Source organism: Pongo abelii, chromosome 19 (assembly GCF_028885655.2).
Source record: "Pongo abelii isolate AG06213 chromosome 19, NHGRI_mPonAbe1-v2.0_pri, whole genome shotgun sequence".
NCBI classification, from domain to species: domain Eukaryota; kingdom Metazoa; phylum Chordata; class Mammalia; order Primates; family Hominidae; genus Pongo; species Pongo abelii.
This window is the reverse complement of record NC_072004.2, coordinates 15,927,694-15,947,421: the sequence shown is the minus strand read 5'-3', so window position 1 is coordinate 15,947,421 and position 19,728 is coordinate 15,927,694. Positions and strand designations below refer to the sequence as shown.

General features: G+C 51.1%; 3 protein-coding genes across 7 annotated transcripts; 2 read left to right on the top strand and 1 right to left on the bottom strand.

Moving 5' to 3' along the window:
- Window positions 1–1,309, bottom strand: LOC100433920 (CMT1A duplicated region transcript 15 protein-like protein). Its single transcript, XM_002834182.5, has 2 exons — window positions 905–1,309; window positions 1–766 (listed from the first exon to the last, which is right to left on the bottom strand). Exons 1-2 carry the CDS (start codon window positions 1,167–1,169, stop codon window positions 186–188), a joined length of 846 nt encoding a protein of 281 aa, XP_002834228.5. The 5' UTR covers window positions 1,170–1,309; the 3' UTR covers window positions 1–185.
- A 3,988-nt stretch (window positions 1,310–5,297) lies between these two features.
- On the top strand, window positions 5,298–10,172 carry LOC134760562 (tumor necrosis factor receptor superfamily member 13B-like). Its single transcript, XM_063718670.1, has 4 exons — window positions 5,298–5,433; window positions 7,616–7,765; window positions 8,880–9,107; window positions 9,652–10,172. Exons 1-4 carry the CDS (start codon window positions 5,298–5,300, stop codon window positions 9,828–9,830), a joined length of 693 nt encoding a protein of 230 aa, XP_063574740.1. The 3' UTR covers window positions 9,831–10,172.
- Window positions 10,173–10,597: 425 nt separating this feature from the next.
- LOC134759377 (TBC1 domain family member 3F-like) lies at window positions 10,598–19,314 on the top strand. 5 transcript variants are annotated; one of them, XR_010137935.1, is made up of 9 exons: window positions 10,598–12,075; window positions 12,551–13,383; window positions 14,652–14,700; window positions 15,676–15,796; window positions 16,495–16,589; window positions 17,509–17,608; window positions 17,704–17,790; window positions 17,992–18,141; window positions 18,886–19,300. XR_010137935.1 is itself a non-coding variant. In XM_063718039.1 (8 exons), exons 2-8 carry the CDS (start codon window positions 13,277–13,279, stop codon window positions 19,143–19,145), a joined length of 657 nt encoding a protein of 218 aa, XP_063574109.1. In that variant the 5' UTR covers window positions 10,598–12,075; window positions 12,551–13,276; the 3' UTR covers window positions 19,146–19,314. The 5 variants fall into 5 exon arrangements, 3 of the variants coding, with proteins under 3 accessions (XP_063574109.1, XP_063574111.1, XP_063574110.1); XR_010137936.1 differs by lacking the exon at window positions 18,886–19,300 and adding an exon at window positions 18,307–18,855; XM_063718039.1 differs by lacking the exon at window positions 17,704–17,790 and having other exon boundaries at window positions 17,994–18,141; window positions 19,109–19,314.
- The last annotated feature ends 414 nt before the right edge of the window (window positions 19,315–19,728 follow it).

The following is a 19,728-nucleotide window of genomic DNA, read 5'->3' as shown; positions in this document are numbered from 1 at the left end:
TGAGAAGTTTCAGAAATCAAACTTTATTTATATTTCATTTCATAAACTTGTAATTCTAACACTATTAATAAATGGTAGGGCAGGTGGTGGCATGGAGAGCCTGGGGCACAACAGCTGTCTTTAAAAGCTTTCCTTGTTGTACCCTTTGGAGCCACCTCCTGGTCCCCCCAACCCCTGCCCACCTGTTAAGAGCCCATTTGGGGCAGCACATTAGGGGCAAACAGCCTGGATGCCCAGTTGCAGACACGCATCCATGCCTGGCAGAGGAGATTGCGTCTGAGAGCAGGAGGAGCTACTGGAACTCTTCTTCCCAGCCTTCTTTTAATGCTTTTGAGCACTTTCTGCTCAAGGATATACCCCAGCAGTATTAGCACAACAAACAGGCACTGCAGCAGCAGGGCTGTGGTTCTAATGAATGAGAGAACCTCCTTTCCAGCAACGTACAGGAGTCCAGTTTGAATGCCCTGGTCCCCACCTCCATGTTTGCCACCATGCCCAGGATGAGGGGCAGCATGGGAGCTGCTGGCTGAAGCTGTGCTAGTCACCCTTTCCCTCCCACTTCTCTCTCCACCCACGCTTTCAGCTCCAGGGCTAAGGCCAGTGGCTACAGTAGGTGCCATGATTTCAGGCAGATCCTCCTTGATCTGGTCCTTGGCTGGAGCTCCCTCCAGCTCCAGCACTCTCTCTGGAGGGGGCTCTGCCCATGCTGGCTCTGGCTCTACAGCTGGTGCCGCAGGTGTTGCTATTTCTGCATATTGACCAGGAGCTGAAAATGGAGAAAGGGTCACCAGCATCAGTCACTTTCCACTGGAATTTCCAAACAGAGACAACCTCACTGAATTCAAAGGAATTCCAGCCCAAAAGCACCAACCCTGCAAAGTCTTCCAGGCTGCAGCCACCTCACCATGTGTCTGTGCCTCCATGGGCTCCTGAATCTCCTCCTGGACAGGGACAATGTGCAGATGCAGCCCCGATGGGATCTCTGGCATGGCCTGGCCTGCTAGGACCTGCCCCGGGCTGCCCCGTGGTACCTGGGTGCGCCTTCTTACAAAGGGCCACAGGCATCTGGGGTGAGGAATGAGCCTTCTTTGGCATCGTCGGAAAAGGCTGTCACTCCTGCCATTCCTGAAGCAGCAACCTCTCGAAGTGGGGAAGCAACATGAGAACATCTTGCTCTCTTGAGCGTCTCCCACCAAGTGAGCTGGTTACGGCACTGACTCTAGGATATGGGCGCCTGGTTACCAGAGTTCTAAGTTCTGTTCATGTGTGTCATCATCAAGGAAGTGAGGTTGCTTCTTTAAGGTTCTGTCCCCTCAGCCCCCTCCTTCCTTAAGACCTACTCAGGACTCCACTGGGCTGCTGACTGCTCACCCTCCCCCCAGGTCAACTCCTTACCTGTCCACAGTTATGTCCACCCAGGGCCTGTTTGGACACCTGTGCCTGATGTTCACCAGGGGCCGGATGTCCTCAGGCCTGATGTCCACCTAGGGCCTGATGTCTGCCTTGGGCCTATGTCCCTCTGGGGGCCTTGTGTTCACCTGGGGACTGTATCCAGCTGGGGCCTGATGGCCTACCAGGTCTTGTTGTTCACCTAAGGCCTTGTGTCCACCTGGGGACTGGTGATCACCTGGGGCCTGGGTGTCCACTTAAGGCCGGATGTGAACCTAAGCCCTGAGTTTTCACCTGGGCCTGATGATCACCTGGGGACTGGGTGTGTACCTTGGGTCTTTTCCCTTTTCCTGAGCAGGGCTTGCAGTTTCCAAACCAGACACAATCTCCCAGTTGGAGAAAGAAAAAGGATCCTAGATGATAGTGAGACAAATTTCAGGAAACTCCATCCAAATAAGTAAATGAGAATGAGGATATAGGATTCATTGTAAGTAACATTTTCAGTTGGTGTTCCAAAGTTATCTTTTGCCTGGGTACAGTGGCTCACATCTGTAATCCCACCTGTTTGGGAACCCAAGGTGGGAGGATCACTAGAGGCCAACAGTTTGAGACCAGCTTGGGCAATATAGTGAGACCCCATCTCCTAAAAAAAAATTAAAAAATTTACCAGGCATGGTGGCATCTGCCTGCAGTCCCAGCTATTCAGGAGGCTGAGGTGGGAGGATCACTTCAACCCAGGAGTTCAAGGCTGCAGTGGGTGAGGATCACAACACTGAATTCCAGCCTAGGTGACAGAATGAGACCCTGTCTCTCTAAAAAACAAGCAAGCAAACAAACCAAACACCACAAACAAATGAAACCCCTCTTAGCAAAATACTTGCATGAGGTAATAAAAGGTAAGCACCAAATGCCTACAACAAACATATGTCATGATGAAATATTAAATGCTTCCCATAGAATTAGGTTCAAGACAAGATTCCATCCACCATCACATTTCAATTCCACATTGCACAATGTAAAGGGGCCTGCCCAAGGTCATAACGTTGCTCACTGGGTAAGTCAAGAGAACCCAGTACAGCACTTTAGATCCTTCATTTTAGTTTTGTTCTAAAACTGCTCCTGTTATCCTTTGGACATGAGTCTCTTAAGTATTATCATTTGAATTCATGTATATTAGTTCATTTTTACACTGCTCTAAAGAATGCCTGAGACTGGGTAATTTATAAGCAAAAGAGGTTTAATTGGCTCAGAGTTCTGCATGGCTGTGAAGGCCTCAGGGAACTTACAATCATGATGGAAGGCAAAGGGGAAGCAGGCAATTTCTTCACAAGACAGCAGGAGACAGGGGAGAGCAGGGGAAACTGTGACTTATAAAATCATCAGACCTCATGAAAACTCACTCACTATCATGAGAACAGCATGGGGCAAACCGCCCCCATGATCCAATCACCTCCCACCAGGTCCCTCCCTTGACACATGGGGATTAAAATTCAAGATGAGATTTAGGTGGGGACACAGAGCCAAACCATATCATTCTGCTGCTGGCCCCTCCCAAATCTCATGCCCGTTACACATTTCAAAACCAATTATGCCTTCCCAACAGTCCCCCAAAGTCTTAACTCATTCCAGCATTAACCCAAAAGTCCAAGTTCAAAGTCTCATCTGAGACAAGGCAAGTCCCTTCCACTTATGAGCCTGTAAAATCAAAAGCAAGTTAGTGACTTCCAAGATACAATGCAGGTATAGGCATTGGGTAAATGTTCCCATTCCAAATGGGAGAAATTGGCCAAAACAAAGGGGCCAACAGGCCTCATGCAAGTCCCGAATCTGGTAGGGGAGTCATTAAATCTTAAAGCTCCAATATGATCTCCTTTGACTCCATATCTCACATCCAGGGCATTCTGATGTGCACTCCCAAGGCCCTGGGCAGCTCTGCCCCTGTGGCACTGCTGGGTATAGCCACTTTGGCTGTTTTTACAGGCTGGCATTGAGTGCCTGCAGCTTTTCCAGGGACATGGTACAGCTGTTGATGGATCTACCATTCGGGAGTCTGGAGGATGGTGGCCCTCTTCTCACAGCTCTGCTAGGCAGTGCCCCTGTGGGGACCCTGTATGGGGGCTCCAACCCCACATTTCACTTCTACCCTGCCCTAGCAGAGGTTCTCCATGAGGACTCTGCCCTTGCGGCAGACACAAAATTATATATATTATTATAGTTGATATTCTGAGGTAGAGATACAATAAGCTATCAGTTTGATTAGGAGGTCTGGGTTTTGCTTTATCTATGGTAATGTAAAAAGGCAGGAAGATTAGTATGTTACAAGTTCACTGCAATTACAAATCAGTTTCTGTGCATATAAGAAAGCAGAAAATCAGAGACCTAAGGTCTTGATAGATATGAAAGCAACCCTATGTGATATCATGCCCACATCTTTGCCTCAAACACTCACCTAAAATTACTAGTGAGGACTTTTTTGTCCTGCTGTTAGTATTTGATAATTCTAGCTAGCATGCACTAAGATATGGATATATGAATAATAACTTGATTTTATAATAATATTAATAACAGCTTAATTTTAAACATATATAGTGCCTTGTACTCTACAGAAAATGTACACTTTCCTTTTTTCTCTAAATTAGGTTTAATTTATTTCAGAAGTTTCTACATTTTATTGTCTCTATTTACCCAAAGCTACAAGAAGAGTCAAATTCATATCTTTAAATGCTTTCATTATCAATCAAGAAAGAACAAAGTGAAATGAACAAAGAATTTTACTCAAGAAACTAGTGAGAAATCAAAGAAATGTCCAAAAAGTAGGATACAAGAATTAATCAAAACAGATTAACAGTGGAATAAATAAATGAATCCAACTGGTTCTTTGTAATGGAATGTGGAAAGACATATTCTATTCTTCTGGATAGGAAGATGAAACATCATAATCATATCAATGCAAGTTTTATGCATGCTCAAACATGTATAAACTAAGAACAAATCTGAAAGGACAGACAGCAAAATGTTTGCAGTTTTTTTCCTTTAAGTGGTGAAATTAAAGGTAATACTTTTCTTTTTTACACTTTTCTATATTTTCTAAATCTTCTGTAATGAACATGTGATTTTATGATCAGGAAAGAATAAGACATTTTTAAGATGCCAAATTACTTCTTGTTAATACATATAATGCAAATGCCAATCAAAAGAATAAATAAATAAATGTAATAAATATGTAAATATAATAAAAGAGTCAGATGAGGGACTGGGGAAGAACTTCAAAAAGGGCCACTTGGGAGATTAAACATTATGCAAAAGAATAATGAGGGATCTAGGCCGGGCGCAGTGGCTCACGCCTGTAATCCCAGCACTTTGGGAAGCCGAGGTGGGCGGATGACAAGGTCAGGAGATCAAGACCAGCCTGGCTAACATGGTGAAACCCCATCTCTACTAAAAATACAAAAAATTAGCCGGGCGTGGTCACGGGCACCTGTAGTCCCAGCTACTCGGGAAGCTGAGGCAGGAGAATGGCGTGAACCCGGGAGGCAGAGCTTGCAGTGGGCTGAGATGGTGCCACTGCACTCCAGCTTGGGCAACAGAGCGAGACCCCATCTCAAAAATAAAAAAAGAGTAATGAGGAATCTTAAAGCAAAAAAAGAGAAAGTAATCTTATTCTACAAGATATTAAAACCTAATGCAGAGCCTGGCTAGTAACTTCTAATAAAATTACTTCTATACTTTAAATAAAATATCTGCAAATTTAGAACACAGACAAAGATAGAAACTCCTCACATGACCCAGCACGAAGCCCATCAGATGGCAGAATGCAGAATCAGGTTGCCATGGACTGATCTTAAGACAGATGAAGCAGTGGAGAAAAATCTTCCTGGAGCTGATGGTATAATTTGCTTCTTGAAACAATGACAGTCCATGAAATAAGGTGGGAAGATGTTTTGAACCTCTCTCAGCAGCAGATCCCTAAATCACAGACCCAGAACTTGGAGGAAACAGGAAACAGGAGGCCATCTCTGCACCTCTCCAGCACTGCTCTGGTTGGTGAGCAGAATATCATACAATCATCATGATTCTTATATCAAAAACCAAAATTCTAGACTGATTAATTTTTAAATGAGAAAAGTTATCATTTATTTGATCTTGGGCTAGGGAAGATATTTCCAAGCAAAAAGGGTAAAAAGAAGGAAAAAGAAATGATTAACAGATTGGAAGGCAATAACAATGTAATATCAAGTGTTGGCAAGAGCTCAGGGAAGTGCGTGTTCTCAAGACTGCTGGAACAAATTGGTATAATATTTCTGAAGGGCAATCTGGCTGGATATATTAGAAGCCTTTAAAATGTTTATGCTCTGACTCAGTAATTCAACATCTAGGAATTTTTACTAAATAAGTAATAAGACAGATGAAAAAAGTATTTACAATATTGAAAGACTGGAAAGAACATAAAGGTTCAATAATACATATATGTTCAACAACAGGGGACTAGTAAATATGAATTATTTATATGATAAAATACTATCTAACCTTAAAATCATGTTTTAAATAATATTTAATGATGATAATATGCTGAGAAAAGTTTAATCATTTTAAAAAAGTTAAATGCAAAATGAAAGTTAATAACATGTACAAGATTATTCTATTTTTTTTTTTTTTTTTTTTTTTTGAGATGCAGTCTCACTGTTGTCGCCTGGGCTGGAGTGCAATGGAGTGATCTCGGCTCACTGTAACCTCCACCTCCCAGTTTCCAGCAATTCTCCTGCCTCAGTCTCCTGAGCAGCTGAGATTACAGGTGCCCACCACCACGCCCAGCTAATTTTTGCATTTTTAGTAGACACGGGGTTTCACCATGTTGGTCAGGCTGGTCTCGAACTCCTGACCTCAGGTGATCCAACCTCCATTGCCTCCCAAAGTGCTGGGATTACAGGCATGAGCCACTGCACCCGGCCTATTCTAAAACTTTTTAAACTTATGAGATACACATACGCACACATATATCTGGAAGAAAACTCCAAAATAGTGGCAATGTTTTGGAGGGAAAATTGGGAGTGATTTTAATTGTCTGTTACTAGCAGCTAAAAGCATGCCAATAGACCTGGCAAACTCCCACTCAATCTTCAGAACTCAACTCAGGTGCCACTTCTTCCAGGAAGCCCTCCTGTACTACTCAGCCCCGTATTATGCTAGGTGTTCTGCTTTGCACTAGACTAGAGTCTGGGCATAACTCTGTGATATTCTTTCTTTCTTTCCTTCCCTCCTTCCTTCCTTCCTTCCTTTCTTCCTTCCTTCTTTGTTTCTTTCTTTCTTTTCTCTCTTTCTCTCTCTCTTTTTCTTTTTCTCATTGTGTCGCCTAGGCTGAAGTGCACTGGCGCGATCTTCTCAGCTCACTGCAACCTCCGCCTCCCAGGTTCAACCAATTCTCCTGCCTCAGCCTCCCAAGTAGCTGGGATTACAGGCAACTGCCACCACTCCCAGATAATTTTTGTATTTTTAGTAAAGATGGGTTTTTGCCATTGTTGGCCAGGCTGGTCTCAAACTCCTGACCTCAGGTGATCTGCCCACCTTGGCCTCCCAAAGTCCCAGGATTAGAGGTGTGAGCCACTGTGCCCAGCTGATATTCTTTATCAGTGCATTGTACTCTCTGCTTTGATTCTCTACATCCCAACTACACTTCGAACTGTCTACCATCAGAAATTTGGGTGTTTCCTTTTTGTATCCCACTGCCAATCTGTCTGCAATCTAACAAGACTTCAAGCTGGAATGCTGGCTTCATGAGTGAAATAGACTAAGCAAATCCTTCTCTGTGCTCTGTGACTTTAGAGGTTAAGGGCAGAAATGTGAACAAGGATGGGCAAATACCAGTAAAAAGCTGTCTCTCCTCACCTTGGCCAGCAGGCTGGAAAGATGTTTAATTTCACCAATTGCCTTTAGTAATTCTTGCCTGAACTCACTGCAAGACCGTTCCAGTAGATCCAGAATACCATGCTGCTTACTAATGCATGAGACACATATGAGTTTCCTGTGGATCTGTGACAATTGACCAAAGCCTTGGTGGCTTAAAACAATAGAAATTATTTTTCTCACAGTTCTAGAGGTGAGAAATCTGCAATCAAGGTGTTGGCAGGGCCGCGCTTCCTGCAAAGGGCCTAGGGGGATTCCATTTCTCACCGCCTCCAGCTGCCATGGTTCCACATGTTTCTTCTGTGGCTACATCCCTCCCCTTCAGCTTCCCAGCCCCTGCAGGTCATGAAGGCACAGGAGGAGGAGGTGGGAATGGGTGTGGAGGGCCACACACCAGGCCAGGGCAGCAGGCGCTCAGAACACAGTGGCCTAGAAGTGGGGTACCAGGAAGCCATACCAGCCTTCAGGGCCCCAGGCAGGCTCCCTCCTGCCAAAGACCTTTGTGCATGTTGTTCCTGCCTTCTCAAATGTTCCTGCCTATCGTCTCTGCCGCTGCATAGCAACGTAACTTCTACTCAGTCAAAACTATCACTGTCTAGCACAACCTAAATATCCATAAACAGAAAACATCAACAAATGACAGTGTATTCATGCAATGAAATACTATACAGCAATGAAAAAGAATGACCTATGACCACATGCAACAATATAAGAGGATCTCACAGATGTCATTGTTGAGTGAAGAAGCTGGACTCAAAAGAGCACCTTCTGCATGCATCTATAGAAGGCAAAAAGAAGCAGAATTAATCTACAGCAAAGGGCTAAGAAGAGTGGTTACTTCTGGAGGGAAATATTGGATGGGAGGGAACAAAAGAGCCCTTTAGGGGCTGGGCATGAACTTGGTCTTGTGCAGCTTGGTCTGGGGGCTGAGCCTGAGTGCACCCGTGGGTAAAAGTTCATCAAGCTGGACACTTAAACTGTGCACTCTCCCTACGATGAAAAAGTAAAAATAAAACAGACCCCTTTCTCTGAGAAGCCTTTTCCCAGACTAGAGCACCTTCTCCAGCATGAGCTGCCAGGGTTCTGTGCACCCCTCCTGCAGGCTATTGTTGCGCTGTGACGGTCTGTTTCTGCTTGGGATGGTGAGGTGGTTGGCTCCCCCAGACAGTAAGCTCCATGCAGGAAATCTCTCTGTCTTTCTAGGGTCTGTATCTCCAGTGCTCAGATCTGAAGCATCTGCTGCAAGCGTGGATGACCCCCATCATGGAACAAGTCCACTCTCTGGCAATAGCAATGTGAGCCTTCTGTTTCCAACGTGAGTTCGAAATCCACGGCCAGTGAGAGATTCATCAGATTTGTAACAGATTAATCCTGGACCTATTAATCCTGGACCAGCTCACGTTGTCCAGCTTCGAGGCCCTGGGAAGTTGCCACCAGGATGGGGGTGTGGATCAACTTCCTCCAGGATCCAGAGAGCATCCCAGCCAGCCTCAGGGTCAGGAAAGGAGACCAGCCTCTCCAGGAGCCAGACAGGCTCGCAGCAGGGTGGGTTGGGGGCATGTGGATTGCTTGAGCCTAATGAGGGGAAGAGGAGGAGGCACTGCAGAGAGGGGTCTCACACTGTCTTGCAGCTCTCCTGGGGCTGAAGCTGAGTGTGGATCAGCTGGCCCTGGTCTACAGTATACTGGGGCTCTGCCTGTGTGCCATCTTCTGCTGCTTCCTGGTGGCAGTGGCCTGCTTCCTCAAGAAGAGGGGGGATCCCTGCTCCTGCCAGCCCTGCTCAAGGCCCTGTCAAAGTTCGGCCAAGTCTTCCCAGGGTGAGTGCATGAAACTGGGGTCCTCGCCCTTCTTGCTGCTTGGGTGACAAGCCTCCGGCCATCCCTCAGTCCTGTCACTGCCCCTGCTTCTAGGTGGAGAGGCCTGGGGCTCATCCCTGTTATTCACTGCAGCTTGATAAAATCAGATTAAGACATCCTGGCAGGCAGATACCTAGGAGAGCGGCACCTGGGAAGGGTGGGTGTGGGGTGCTGGGCTTCGGGCTTGCCTGGGCCGGGGGTTCTCAGGATTCAGGGACATCAGGGCTAAGCCCTGGAGGAGGTGTCCCTTTGGCGGGCATGGCAGGCTTGGGCCTGGACAGAAGTGAGAGCCAAGATTTGCCTGCCTACCCCTGCCCCAGCACAGGTTCTGGTCAGCAAGTGAGGGACACTGACACCCACCTGGGTCCCCTAGTCCCCCTGGTGATCATAGCCTGCTGATTGCCCTTAGTTCCTGTGTCAGGGGACAGTATAGCTGCCCACACCATCACCCCTACCCCGGTGCAGGGCCAGGCCTGGCCCACACCCTCCACTCTCGCCTCTGCAGATCACGAGGTGGAAGCCAGCAGCCCTGTGGGCACATCTCCTGAGCCAGTGGAGACCTGCAGCTTCTGCTTCCCCGATCACAGGACCCCCACCCAGGAGAGTGCGGTCATGCCTGGGACCCTCAACCCCGTAGGTGATGGAAGGTGGAGGCACCCTGTGAGGTGCCCTGATAGATGGTAGCCTTGGCATTGTGTGTGGATGCACCCAGGAGAGGGTCCCAGGTGCCTGAACAGGGGCAAGGAGGAACAGGAGGAGGGAAAGAGATGGAGAGAGACAGAGAGGAAAGGAGAGATGAGGAGAGAAACAGAGGAGGCAGAGAGGAAGAGAGAGACAGAGCAGGAGGTCATGGCTTTCTGGGTCCCAGTTCCGAGTGCAGCTGTAGGTCATCATCACCTAAACACATGTGCAATAAAGTCCTTGTGCCTCCTGCTCACAGCCCCCGAGAGCCCCTCCTCCTGGAGAATAAAGCCTTTGGCAGCTGCCCTTCCTCACTGCATTGTAGTTGTGTCTAATGAACCAAGACGTCCCGCCTATCACCTTCCTGGGCTCAAGGCTCCACCAAATGCTGCCCCCTCATTTTGGGAGGACCTGTGGTGCCCCCATCTCACCAAGCTCCTGAGGAAGCTTGTGACCTCGGGTTGAGCCCTAAGCAGCCGGGTACACTCTAGGGCTCTGCTCCTCTCTTTCACTAAGAGGGAGAAAGAGACCAAAGAGCAGTCTGCAGGGAGGGCGCCTGTGCAAACACCCAGGGAACCAGGGGCTTGAGCCGTCTTCATTTCCTTATAGACACACATTCCCTTCTATGCCTCCTTAGTGAGGGCATGAAGCACAGTGTGTGTGTATGTGCAGGTGTGTGCATGCACATGTGTGTATGCATGTGTGTGTGCATGTGTGTATGCATGTGTGTGTGCATATGTGTGTATGCATGTGTGTGTGCATATGTGTGTGTGTGCATATGTGTGTGTGCATGTGTGTGTGCATATGTGTGTGTCTGCATGTGTGTGGGCATGTGTGTGTGCATGTGTGTGTGTGTGCATGTGTGTGTGTTGTGGGGGTGTGCAGTGGACAGGAAGGAGAGGGCAGCTCCAACTCAAAGCTGCAAGTCTCTCTGAAAGAAAGATCGAGATTCCCCGGACCACAGCAAGAGAGACTTTTCATTTGCATCCATTTTTTATTAGCATTTAAAGCTATATTTTGAATAGCATGCAAACCTTAAGTTGCTTAACTATTCTTAGAAGCATTTATACAGTAAGATGACACATGATAATGTACATTGAAATTCTTCACCCTGCACCCCCCAAAATTATCTCGCATACCTACACCCCCCAAAGAATCCCATGGGAGATGGGGTAGGCAGGGAACTGTGGCCCAGGCAGGACCCCTCAGTGGGGGCACTTGGTCAGTCCCCAAGGCTCTGCATGGCCCTCCAGAGACTCTGCTTCCCACTGGCTCAGTCAGCACCACAGAGGGTGGATGGGGGAGGTGGAGTCGGGGCAGGTAGGACAGTAGGGGGAGGACAGTCAGGCACCCCATGTCCTGGTTTTTGCAGTGGCTGGGAGGAGGCTGAGGGCTAAAGGCTGACTGCCCTGAGAGCTGGCCGACGCTGGAGGTGGGGTGGTAGGGGTATCCCCACTGCCTGCAGGGCCCTTGGTCACCCTTGTCACCCCAGGCTTCTCCCCAGCAGCACTGGGCAGCCCCGTGAGAAAGTGGCCAAGGCAGGGGTGTGGATGGGTCAGGGAGGGAGGGCTCATTCTTAGGCTCTGACAGGAAAAGGGCCAAAGAAGGGCCAGGTGGCCAGAGAGAGTCTGGGCCAGGCAGAATGGGGGAAGGTGGGGAATAGGAAGGGTCAGCGGCCAGGGCACAGGCAGAGGCAGGTGCACGCTGGGAGGTCACACCCTGCAAGGCCCATGGGGAATATCGGGTGGGATGGGCACCAGGTGTGTCCTCAGGGCACTGGGCAGCTCTCAGGCCAGGCTCCCTGGACTCTGGTGGGTGATGTGGTCACTCCCAAGGCAATGCTGTCAGTCAGGGCTCAGCTACCCACCCTGGGCAGCACCCATGCTGTCTCAGGACTGGACTTTCTCAGCATCCACAGAGGGTGTCACCTCCAGCCCTAGAGGAGCAGCCCCACTGTGCAGCCTGAGGCACCCCATGGGCCCTGAGTGGCCCCTTCCAGGCCAGCCTGGAGCTCCCTCTTCTCCAGGGTCCCAGTGCCTCATGGGTGTCAGGTCCGCAGGGAGGCCCTTGCCTTCCCTCTCTGTGCCTTGTCCCGGGCTGAGACTTAGGGTGGATGGGGATAAGGTGGTCCTTCACTGGGGCCCTCTCAGGGAGGGGGATGGCTCCTGGCCTGGGCAGGTCCTAAGCTCTGCCTGGGTTGCCTTACAGTGAGACTGAACTGCACCCGGTCAGTGCCCTGGAGGTGAAGGTAAGAGCCTGTGCCTGCTGCGTGGGAGGCCAGTCCAGGGACCAGGAATCAGGGGTGGTTGGTGAGGCAGAGGGGGTGGCCAGTGGGCCCGGCAGGTGGTAAGTGGGCCACGGCTGTCACTGGGAGGGGCGGCCTTTCCTGCTGGACTCTGTTCTCATGAGGGCTTGACCAAAACCCAAACCAAGCACTGCAATCCTGGCTCAGAGTCCACTGCCTGATTGTACCAAGTCCCCAGCTGAAGGCTGAGACCTGACCAAAACTCGGGGCATCTGTGGCCTGAGGACAGCGTGCCCTGGCATCACCAGTCCAGACCACCAGCTCCAGTTCTTTCAGAGGGTCTCAGTCCCTGGAGTCTGCCCTTTCCTGGCTCCTTCAGGTTGGGTCCCTTTAGGGCCTCAAGCCCTGGACCCAGCATCCACGGGCCACTGCCAGGGGCCTGGTACCTCCGCTAACTCCATCATGGTTCATTTGACAGCAAAGACGTAAGGAAAGTAAACATACCAACAAGTGGCTAAAGATGTTTGCAGACTGGACAAAATATAGAAGCAGCAAGAAGGAAACATAGGGAGGGAGTGGTCCCTGTGACTGCTCTCTGCAGAGCCAGGGGACAGGCGCCCATGGCAGACCTGGCACTGTCTGCCTCTCAGTGGGTGGGTGGCACCCTGTCCTTATCATAGGATAGCAGGCCTGTCCGCCACCTTTCCTCCGCGGGGTCGCCCTGTGTCCTGTCTCACTGGAGTGTTCTTCTGTCTGTGGCTGTCTCAAAGAGTGTATAAAGGCATTCCCCTGGCAGTGTGGGGCCAGGTGTGGTCACTCCTGCTAGATATTGACAAAGTCAAGTCCCAGAACCCAGGGAAATATAAGGTAAGACCCTCCCACACTCAGCCAGGGCAGGACAAACAAGCAGGCTGTATCAGGAGCCCAGGACTCCAGCTGGAAGGAATGTCAAGCCCGGGTTGGGGGTGGGGGCTGTGGTCAGATGCACATCCTGGACATAGATGGCAACTCAGGCACTGCAGGTGCACTAGGGCCTGCTGACCCTCTCTGGCTTCAGAAACAAGGCAAAAAGGAGCTTTCTGCAGAAGGAAACCTTCCTCCCTTCCTTCCAGAAGTGCTGACTGTGGGATGACTGCTGTTAGGGGCAGGGAGTCTTTTGTGTGTTCTGAGGCTGCTTCCTCCTCTTGGCCCTGCCCTACAGGTCATGAAGGAGAAGGGCAAGAGATCCTCCAGGATCAGCCACCACATCCAGCTAGATGTCAGCCACACCCTACAGAACCACCTGATGTTCATACAAATATTCGGAGTCAAGTAAGGCCTAGGGGGCTGCAGGGGTCCCAGGGAAGATGGGGGCAATCCAGAGGAATGAGGGTGTCCCCAGGGCAGAGGCCAGGGTCACCCAGGAGGGGTGACAGAGCACCAAGGGCTCTCCTGGCCCAGGGAGCAGCCGGCACCATAGACTGAGCACCTCCCCGGCTCTAAGCCCTGGGCCAGGCTGGAACATGTGGAGCTAGAACCCAGGCGGCTCCCAAGAGGACAGAAGGCAGAAAAAAAAAATCATGCAGATGGTGAAAAGTGCTCTCCTGACCCACAACTACCTAGGGTAGGGACCCATGGGAAGGTGGCAGGATGGCGGGGCACGGGAGACCTCCCAGGCAACACTGACAGTCAAAAATACTAGGGAGGATGCAGGGCCCCAGAAACTCTCATCCATGGCTGTTGGGCATGTGACAGGGCACAGCCACTTTGGAGGTCAAATGGGCCATGGCTCACAAAGCTCAGTGGCCTTGTACCACACACCCCCAAAGTGTCACAGATATTGACCACACTGATTTGAAAACTGATGTCCAAGTAAAAGCCACATGCCACATTCACCACTTGATTGTCAATCACACCCGGAGGCTACCAAGATAATCTTCAACACAGGTACTTAGGAGGAAGGGGGTTCCACTCTTCAGACAGAAATTCAGACAGAAATGACTTAGTGAGGAAAAGGAACGAACCCTTGATGCCCGCAGGAACATGGGTGGATCTCAGGTGCATATTGCTGAGGGAATGATGCCAGACCCCTCAGGCTACCACTGTGGGATTCCAATTCATCGGCCATTCTGGGAAAGGGCAAACCACAGAGACAGAGAACAAGTCAGGATGGCCAGGCGCTGATGGAGCCGGGAGATGTCGGCTGCAAAGGGGACACGCTGGGGACTTGGACGATGAAGGAGCTGCCCTGGGAAGGGCTGCAGCCATGCATGGGATGCTCTGCACATTGGTTCAGAACCATGGAACTGCACGTCCCAAAGACTGGACTTCCATGTGTGCAAACCGAGAAAGAGGGGAAGAAAAAATTAACCAGAGTGAAAATGATCACTAATCCAACTTTACGCCTGTGATATTTGCATTGCAAGAAACGTGGATTTTACTGAAAAAACATCTAAAAACTCAGGTGTCCTGAAGAGCTCACTGCTTATTTGGCGGATGATCTGAACCCAGAATTGTGTACCTTGTCCGGGTTTGTAGACAAAATGAAACTAACAGTATCTGCATAAAACAAAGAAAACCCTCTTTTCCCTTTTTTCTAGGCAGCAGGAATTATGTGACATCCTCATGGCCTCCTCTACATATAACCCTGTGAGTATTCCCGGGCAGCGATATTCCTGGGCCATGTGCCCGTATTCACAGGCATGGGTGTCTCTCAGGAGTATCGGCACTTCTTGAAAATTCAGTGTTCGTGACCCAATAGCACGTAGTAGGCAGGACTCCAGCTCGCTGCTGGCAGAAAAGGGTTGAAACCCAGACTCCTGGTGTCACATGGACCCAAACACCACGTCTCAGATGAAGAAATGACCTTCCACTCCCGGTGTTGCCCCAGGGCCTAGGAGCTTGGCAGGGTCCTACGCAGGATGGTCCTCGTAGGAGACAGGTTTGAAAAGTTGCTGAGGTGCCTGATGGGCCAGGCTTTTGTCATGAAATGAGTTTGCATCCTGGGGGAGTCTCTTCTTCACTGGAAACTTGTCAAGGACCCAGTTTCCCCTTTGCACAAACCCCATTGGAGCATAGCAGATAGTGAGGGGGGTCACCCAGGTGGCTGCTCCTGCTTGGCCTCCACTTTCCAGACCATTCCAGGCAGGGAGAGTGCTGAGCTGACTGCATGAGCTGCCCACATGGAGGACCCAGCCGCCCCCTGTGTCCGGCAGGCAGCCCTTGGGCTGTTGCAGGACCCTTTGTGTGGTGGTCAGCGCCCCGCCGCCTGCCCTCGTGGCGGGTGCGGTTCACAGGTGCTGCCCCAGGCCTGGCACAGTGGCCTCCCCAGCCTGGCCCAGGGGAGGGGGTGTGAACAATCCCTGACTGTGCCCTTCTGGGCCATGTGAGCTTGGACACTTGCTGCAGGAGTCCCCCCATGCTCCTTGTCAGCTGAGTTGTGCGTGACCTGCTCAGTCCTCATGCCCAGTGCCAGGGGAGGGGTGCACAGGCTGCACTTCAAATCCCGTGGGGCCTGAGACAGGTGTCCCGAAGGACCTCTGCCATCTCTGGTGACATAAGTCCTCCCAGGTGGCCTCAGCCCTCCCAGGTGACATCCTTCCACGGTGACTCTGGCTCTTGCAGGAGGTGGGCTACCACAGGGACCTGAGCCGCATCACCGCCATCCTCCTCCTGTATCTGCCGGAGGAAGATGCTTTCTGGGCACTGACCCAGCTGCTGGCCGGTGAGAGGCACTCCCTGCAGGGTAGGTGGACAGCTGCCCCTGGGGTGTTACACAGTCATGCCAGGGGACGGCCACCCTGGCCGGTGATCCCGACTTCCAGGCAAGGCGCCTTCCTTGTATCCCAGCTTATTTGTAAGCCTCCAGATGTACCTGCTGAGGGTCCCACAGCAACCTGCGTCTAGACAGGGATCCCCTCACCTCAAGTCAGACGCCTTTCATCCCTAACATCAGAGGGCATGGATACCTCCCCCCGGCTGCCCTCTGTCGCCTGAAGCCAGCTCCGACTTTGTGCAGGTGCCACTCACCTCCCTGAGTGTCCTGCCTCCCAGCTGGCTGTGCTCCCAGCCACCCTCCCTCCCTACAGATGGGCCAACAAAGCCTAGATGGCAGTGTCTGCCCATCCCATGTCCCCCAGCCTGACCCCCACATCCAAGAGATAGCCACACAGCCCCCAGCTCCCACCCTGTTCTGCCCACTGGTGCTTGCCTCGTGGTGTCAAAGGCAGGCTGCCCTCCTGGCACCTGGACCCAGGATGCCACTAGGCAGCGCCTCAAGCCAGGGCCCTCCTCCCCAGGGCTGAGGCTGCATGCTGGGGTCACCAGATGGGAGGGAAGGAGGCCTCGGGGTCCAGGGTTCCCCGCCCTGCCCAGCTTTTCCAGCTGATGCCTCCACATTTTGGGAGTGGGGTCTGATGGGGTGATGGGTCTGGGGCTTCTCAGTATTCTACAGCCCAAATACTGCCCGGCTCGAGAGGCTCCTATCGCACCAGGAGCAGGTGCTGCACAAGTCCTTCCCGAAGATCATGAGACACCTGGTGAGTGGATGACACCCTCAGCTCCTAACCAGATGCCCTGGGCCCCATAGGTCAGGGGAGGCTCGAGTCCCTCATGGGGCTGGCAAGAGGCTGAGTCCCAGCCACGGCCTGACCTGGGATGAGGATTCCCCATGGATTCAGCATTGGGTTTCCTTTTCCTGCCCTGGCAGAGGCAGAGGCGCTGGGACCAGGGCGGAGCTGCAGCTGAGCAGGGCTAAAAGAAGTGTGTCCACCGGGCGTCCGTGCATGGGGCAGGTGTTGGAGCCCTGGCCACCATCGTGGGTTGTGCCCTTGAGGAAGGGTCTGCAGAGGGGCCTGGAAGTGGGAGGATTTCAGGGCAGCCCAGGGGGCTCTGGGCACCTCTGCTCCTCCCTTCAGGGCAAGGAAGGGCTGTGCATTGAGGGTTCCATGCTGACGAGGCTCCTCTGGTGTTTCCTTGATGGGGTAAGGAGGCACAGGGAGACCCCAGCCCAGGGACCCTCCTGTCCCACAGTGCGTGGTTCCCTCAGCTCAGGGCTGCAGCTCCCCCAGGAGGACTTGGCTCACCCCCAGCCCGCAGGAGGCACAGGCAAGTCCCTGCAGGGCTCACAAGCCAGGCTCTGCTCAAGAGGGGGCATCCCATGGCAGAAGCCAGGGCTCAGGCCCAGCCTCGTGGGCAGACTGGGGCAGGACCCAACTTCGGAGGGCCCAGGGAAGCCCCAAGTCCTCAGGAAGTCCTCTTTCCAGAAGCCCCAGCGCAGTTGAGATGCGTCCCTCACAAAGAGCTACAGGACCTTGTCTGACTCAGTATTATGGGGGGTCTCATCCCTTGGAGAGGGGTCCCCAGCACTCCAGGGGAGTGAAACCCCAGTGGGCCCTGCTCAGGCCACTGGCCCCAGCTTGGAAAGGCCAGGTTCTCCCACACTTGCTGTCCCCACAGAAATCTTTCGGACTCACCCTGAGACTGTGGGATGTGCTCATCTTGGAGGGCGAGTGGGTACTGACGGCCATGGTGCATGCATCATTCAAAATACACAGGAGTAAGTCCCGTGTGCCCGAGGGTGCTTGGGGAAACATGTGGGACAGACCCCGGCTGGCCTGAGGGAAGTGTCCTTACGCTGCCTGCTCCATCCAGGTTGGGGGATCTGGCCTGGTGGGCTGGGCAAGGCATGATGACACTGAGTCCACCCCCCACATGACCCAGATGAAAGTCAGGAGTGTGGTGAGCACTTCCCTGCCCTGCCTTCCCCAACTGTAGCCTCCTGTGCACAGCTGGACCCCGGGGTGGCCAAAAAGGACCAGGCACCAGCCAGTGGGAGGTGGGGCCTGGTGGAAATGGGGTGCAGGCACTGACCTCTCCCAGGGAACCCTCCTGGCCTGATACTTTGTCCCTAGAGCGCTTCATGAGGCGCTTTGTCCCTAGAGCACCTCATGAAGCTTTCCTGGAGCATCATCTGGGAGTTTCAGGAGCGACTCTCTCAGAGCTGGGCCCTGGAGGACAACACAGTCCTCAGGATCCTTCAAACCTCTATGAAGGAACTCACAAAAAACCACCGGGACCTGCCACCCCCAGGTGGGCTCCAGCACCAGGTCCCCTCTGGAGTCACCCTCTGGGGCAGTCAATGGTGGGGAGTGACATGGCCCCATCAGCCCTCCTACCTGGCCTTCCTCCTGCACGTCTTTTTCCTCCTCTCCCTCCTCTATTCTAAGAAAGTCAAATGGGTCTGCCGGTCCTCAGGGCAGGTGCTGAGCACACGTGAGTGTGTGCTGGACATGCTGTGTGGACAGGCAGGGGACATGGGCAGGACCCCGCAACACCCCTCCCCCACTTTCCACATTGGGCGGATCACCTGAGTTCAGGAGTTCGAGACCAGCCTGACCAACATGGAGAAACCCTGTCTCTACTAAAAATACAAAATTAGCTGGGTGTGGTGGCGCATGCCTGTAATCCCAGCTACTCGGGAGGCTGAGGCAAGAGAATTGCTTGAACCCGGGAGGCGGAGTTTGCAGTGAGCCAAGATTGTGCCATTCATTGCACTCCAGCCTGTGCAACAAAAGCGAAACTGTCTCAAAAAAGGAAAAAGAATGTACTATATGTTCACATACTAAAACAGCATGAAAACATAAAAATTAACAAATGAGCCATAAATTGAAAGTGATTAAAAGTTAAAGTGATTAAAAATTAAAGAAGCTATTTCATTGAATATTATACCGGTCAGCATTGAAGTTTGCCAAAATTTAAAGATTTCAGATTGTTGAACGTGTATGTTAATAAATTATAGATAAGAATATATGTATTTATAATATATTTCAACAGTTTCACTTCTTCAGAATAGTGTTACTACTCGAGTATCAAAGAGGCCAATTGGGTCATGAACACATGTAGAAGCACAGACCCAATGTTTATCATCTAATCTCCATGGAAAAAAAATGCTCAAAAACCTAGAGCTGTGAGTAGTACCAATAAAATTTCTACGATTTGTCAAGATTGTTTAAAATGATAAATCTATTTCCCTGGTTGGCTGTTACTTTTCTGGAAGCCTGAGGAGAGGAGAAGCTGTCAGTGGAGGTCCCTGAAGTTACCCAGGCCCAGAAGAGACACAGCATCAGCTGACAACTGCGGTAAATGCCACTGAAGACCCTCACTGGGAAGAGGCTGCAGGACCGTGTCTGCCATGCTCATGTTTTAAATACTGGCCAAGATGAGCCAAAACTCCTTTTCCTTTTTTAAATAGAAGCATTTTCAGGTACTCAAAAAATGTCACACAAGACTAATTTATTGTGTTTGCCCTATATCATTTCTTTCTTAAACAATTTAAGCAGGAGTTATTTCGCATACTGTATTTGGCAATCAGCTTTTGTTATTTTGAACCACTTAAGACAATAAATTTGCTTTCTTCCTCTTTTTTTTTCTTTTTTCTTTTTTTTTTTTTGAGACGCAGTCTTGCTCTTGTGCCCAGGCTGGAGTGCAGTGGTGCGATCTCAGCTCACTGCAGCCTCCGCCCTGGCTCGCTGCATCCCTCCCTTCTGCAGGTAAGATGCCAATATTTACCCTAGTGACCGTGGCCAGTTCTTGGTATTGCTCAAGTCACCTGGGCCTTCAGACTGGCGGGTGACTTCAAGGGAGCAACCATCCTGGGTCTCTCCTGGGACAAACACT

Excerpts from the sequence above, each read along its gene's own strand:
- LOC100433920 (XM_002834182.5), bottom strand. The coding sequence starts at position 1,169 with ATGTTCTCATGTTGCTTCCCCACTTCGAGAGGTTGCTGCTTCAGGAAT. Across the intron at positions 767-904 it reads CATGGAGGCACAGACACATG|CTCCTGGTCAATATGCAGAA; the intron begins GTGAGGTGGCTG and ends CTCCATTTTCAG.
- LOC134760562 (XM_063718670.1), top strand. The coding sequence starts at position 5,298 with ATGACAGTCCATGAAATAAGGTGGGAAGATGTTTTGAACCTCTCTCAG. Across the intron at positions 5,434-7,615 it reads CTCCAGCACTGCTCTGGTTG|CTTCCCAGCCCCTGCAGGTC; the intron begins GTGAGCAGAATA and ends CCTCCCCTTCAG. Across the intron at positions 7,766-8,879 it reads ACCAGCCTTCAGGGCCCCAG|AGGAGGAGGCACTGCAGAGA; the intron begins GCAGGCTCCCTC and ends AATGAGGGGAAG.
- LOC134759377 (XM_063718039.1), top strand. The coding sequence starts at position 13,277 with ATGAAGGAGAAGGGCAAGAGATCCTCCAGGATCAGCCACCACATCCAG. Across the intron at positions 13,384-14,651 it reads ATACAAATATTCGGAGTCAA|GCAGCAGGAATTATGTGACA; the intron begins GTAAGGCCTAGG and ends CCTTTTTTCTAG. Across the intron at positions 14,701-15,675 it reads CCTCCTCTACATATAACCCT|GAGGTGGGCTACCACAGGGA; the intron begins GTGAGTATTCCC and ends TGGCTCTTGCAG.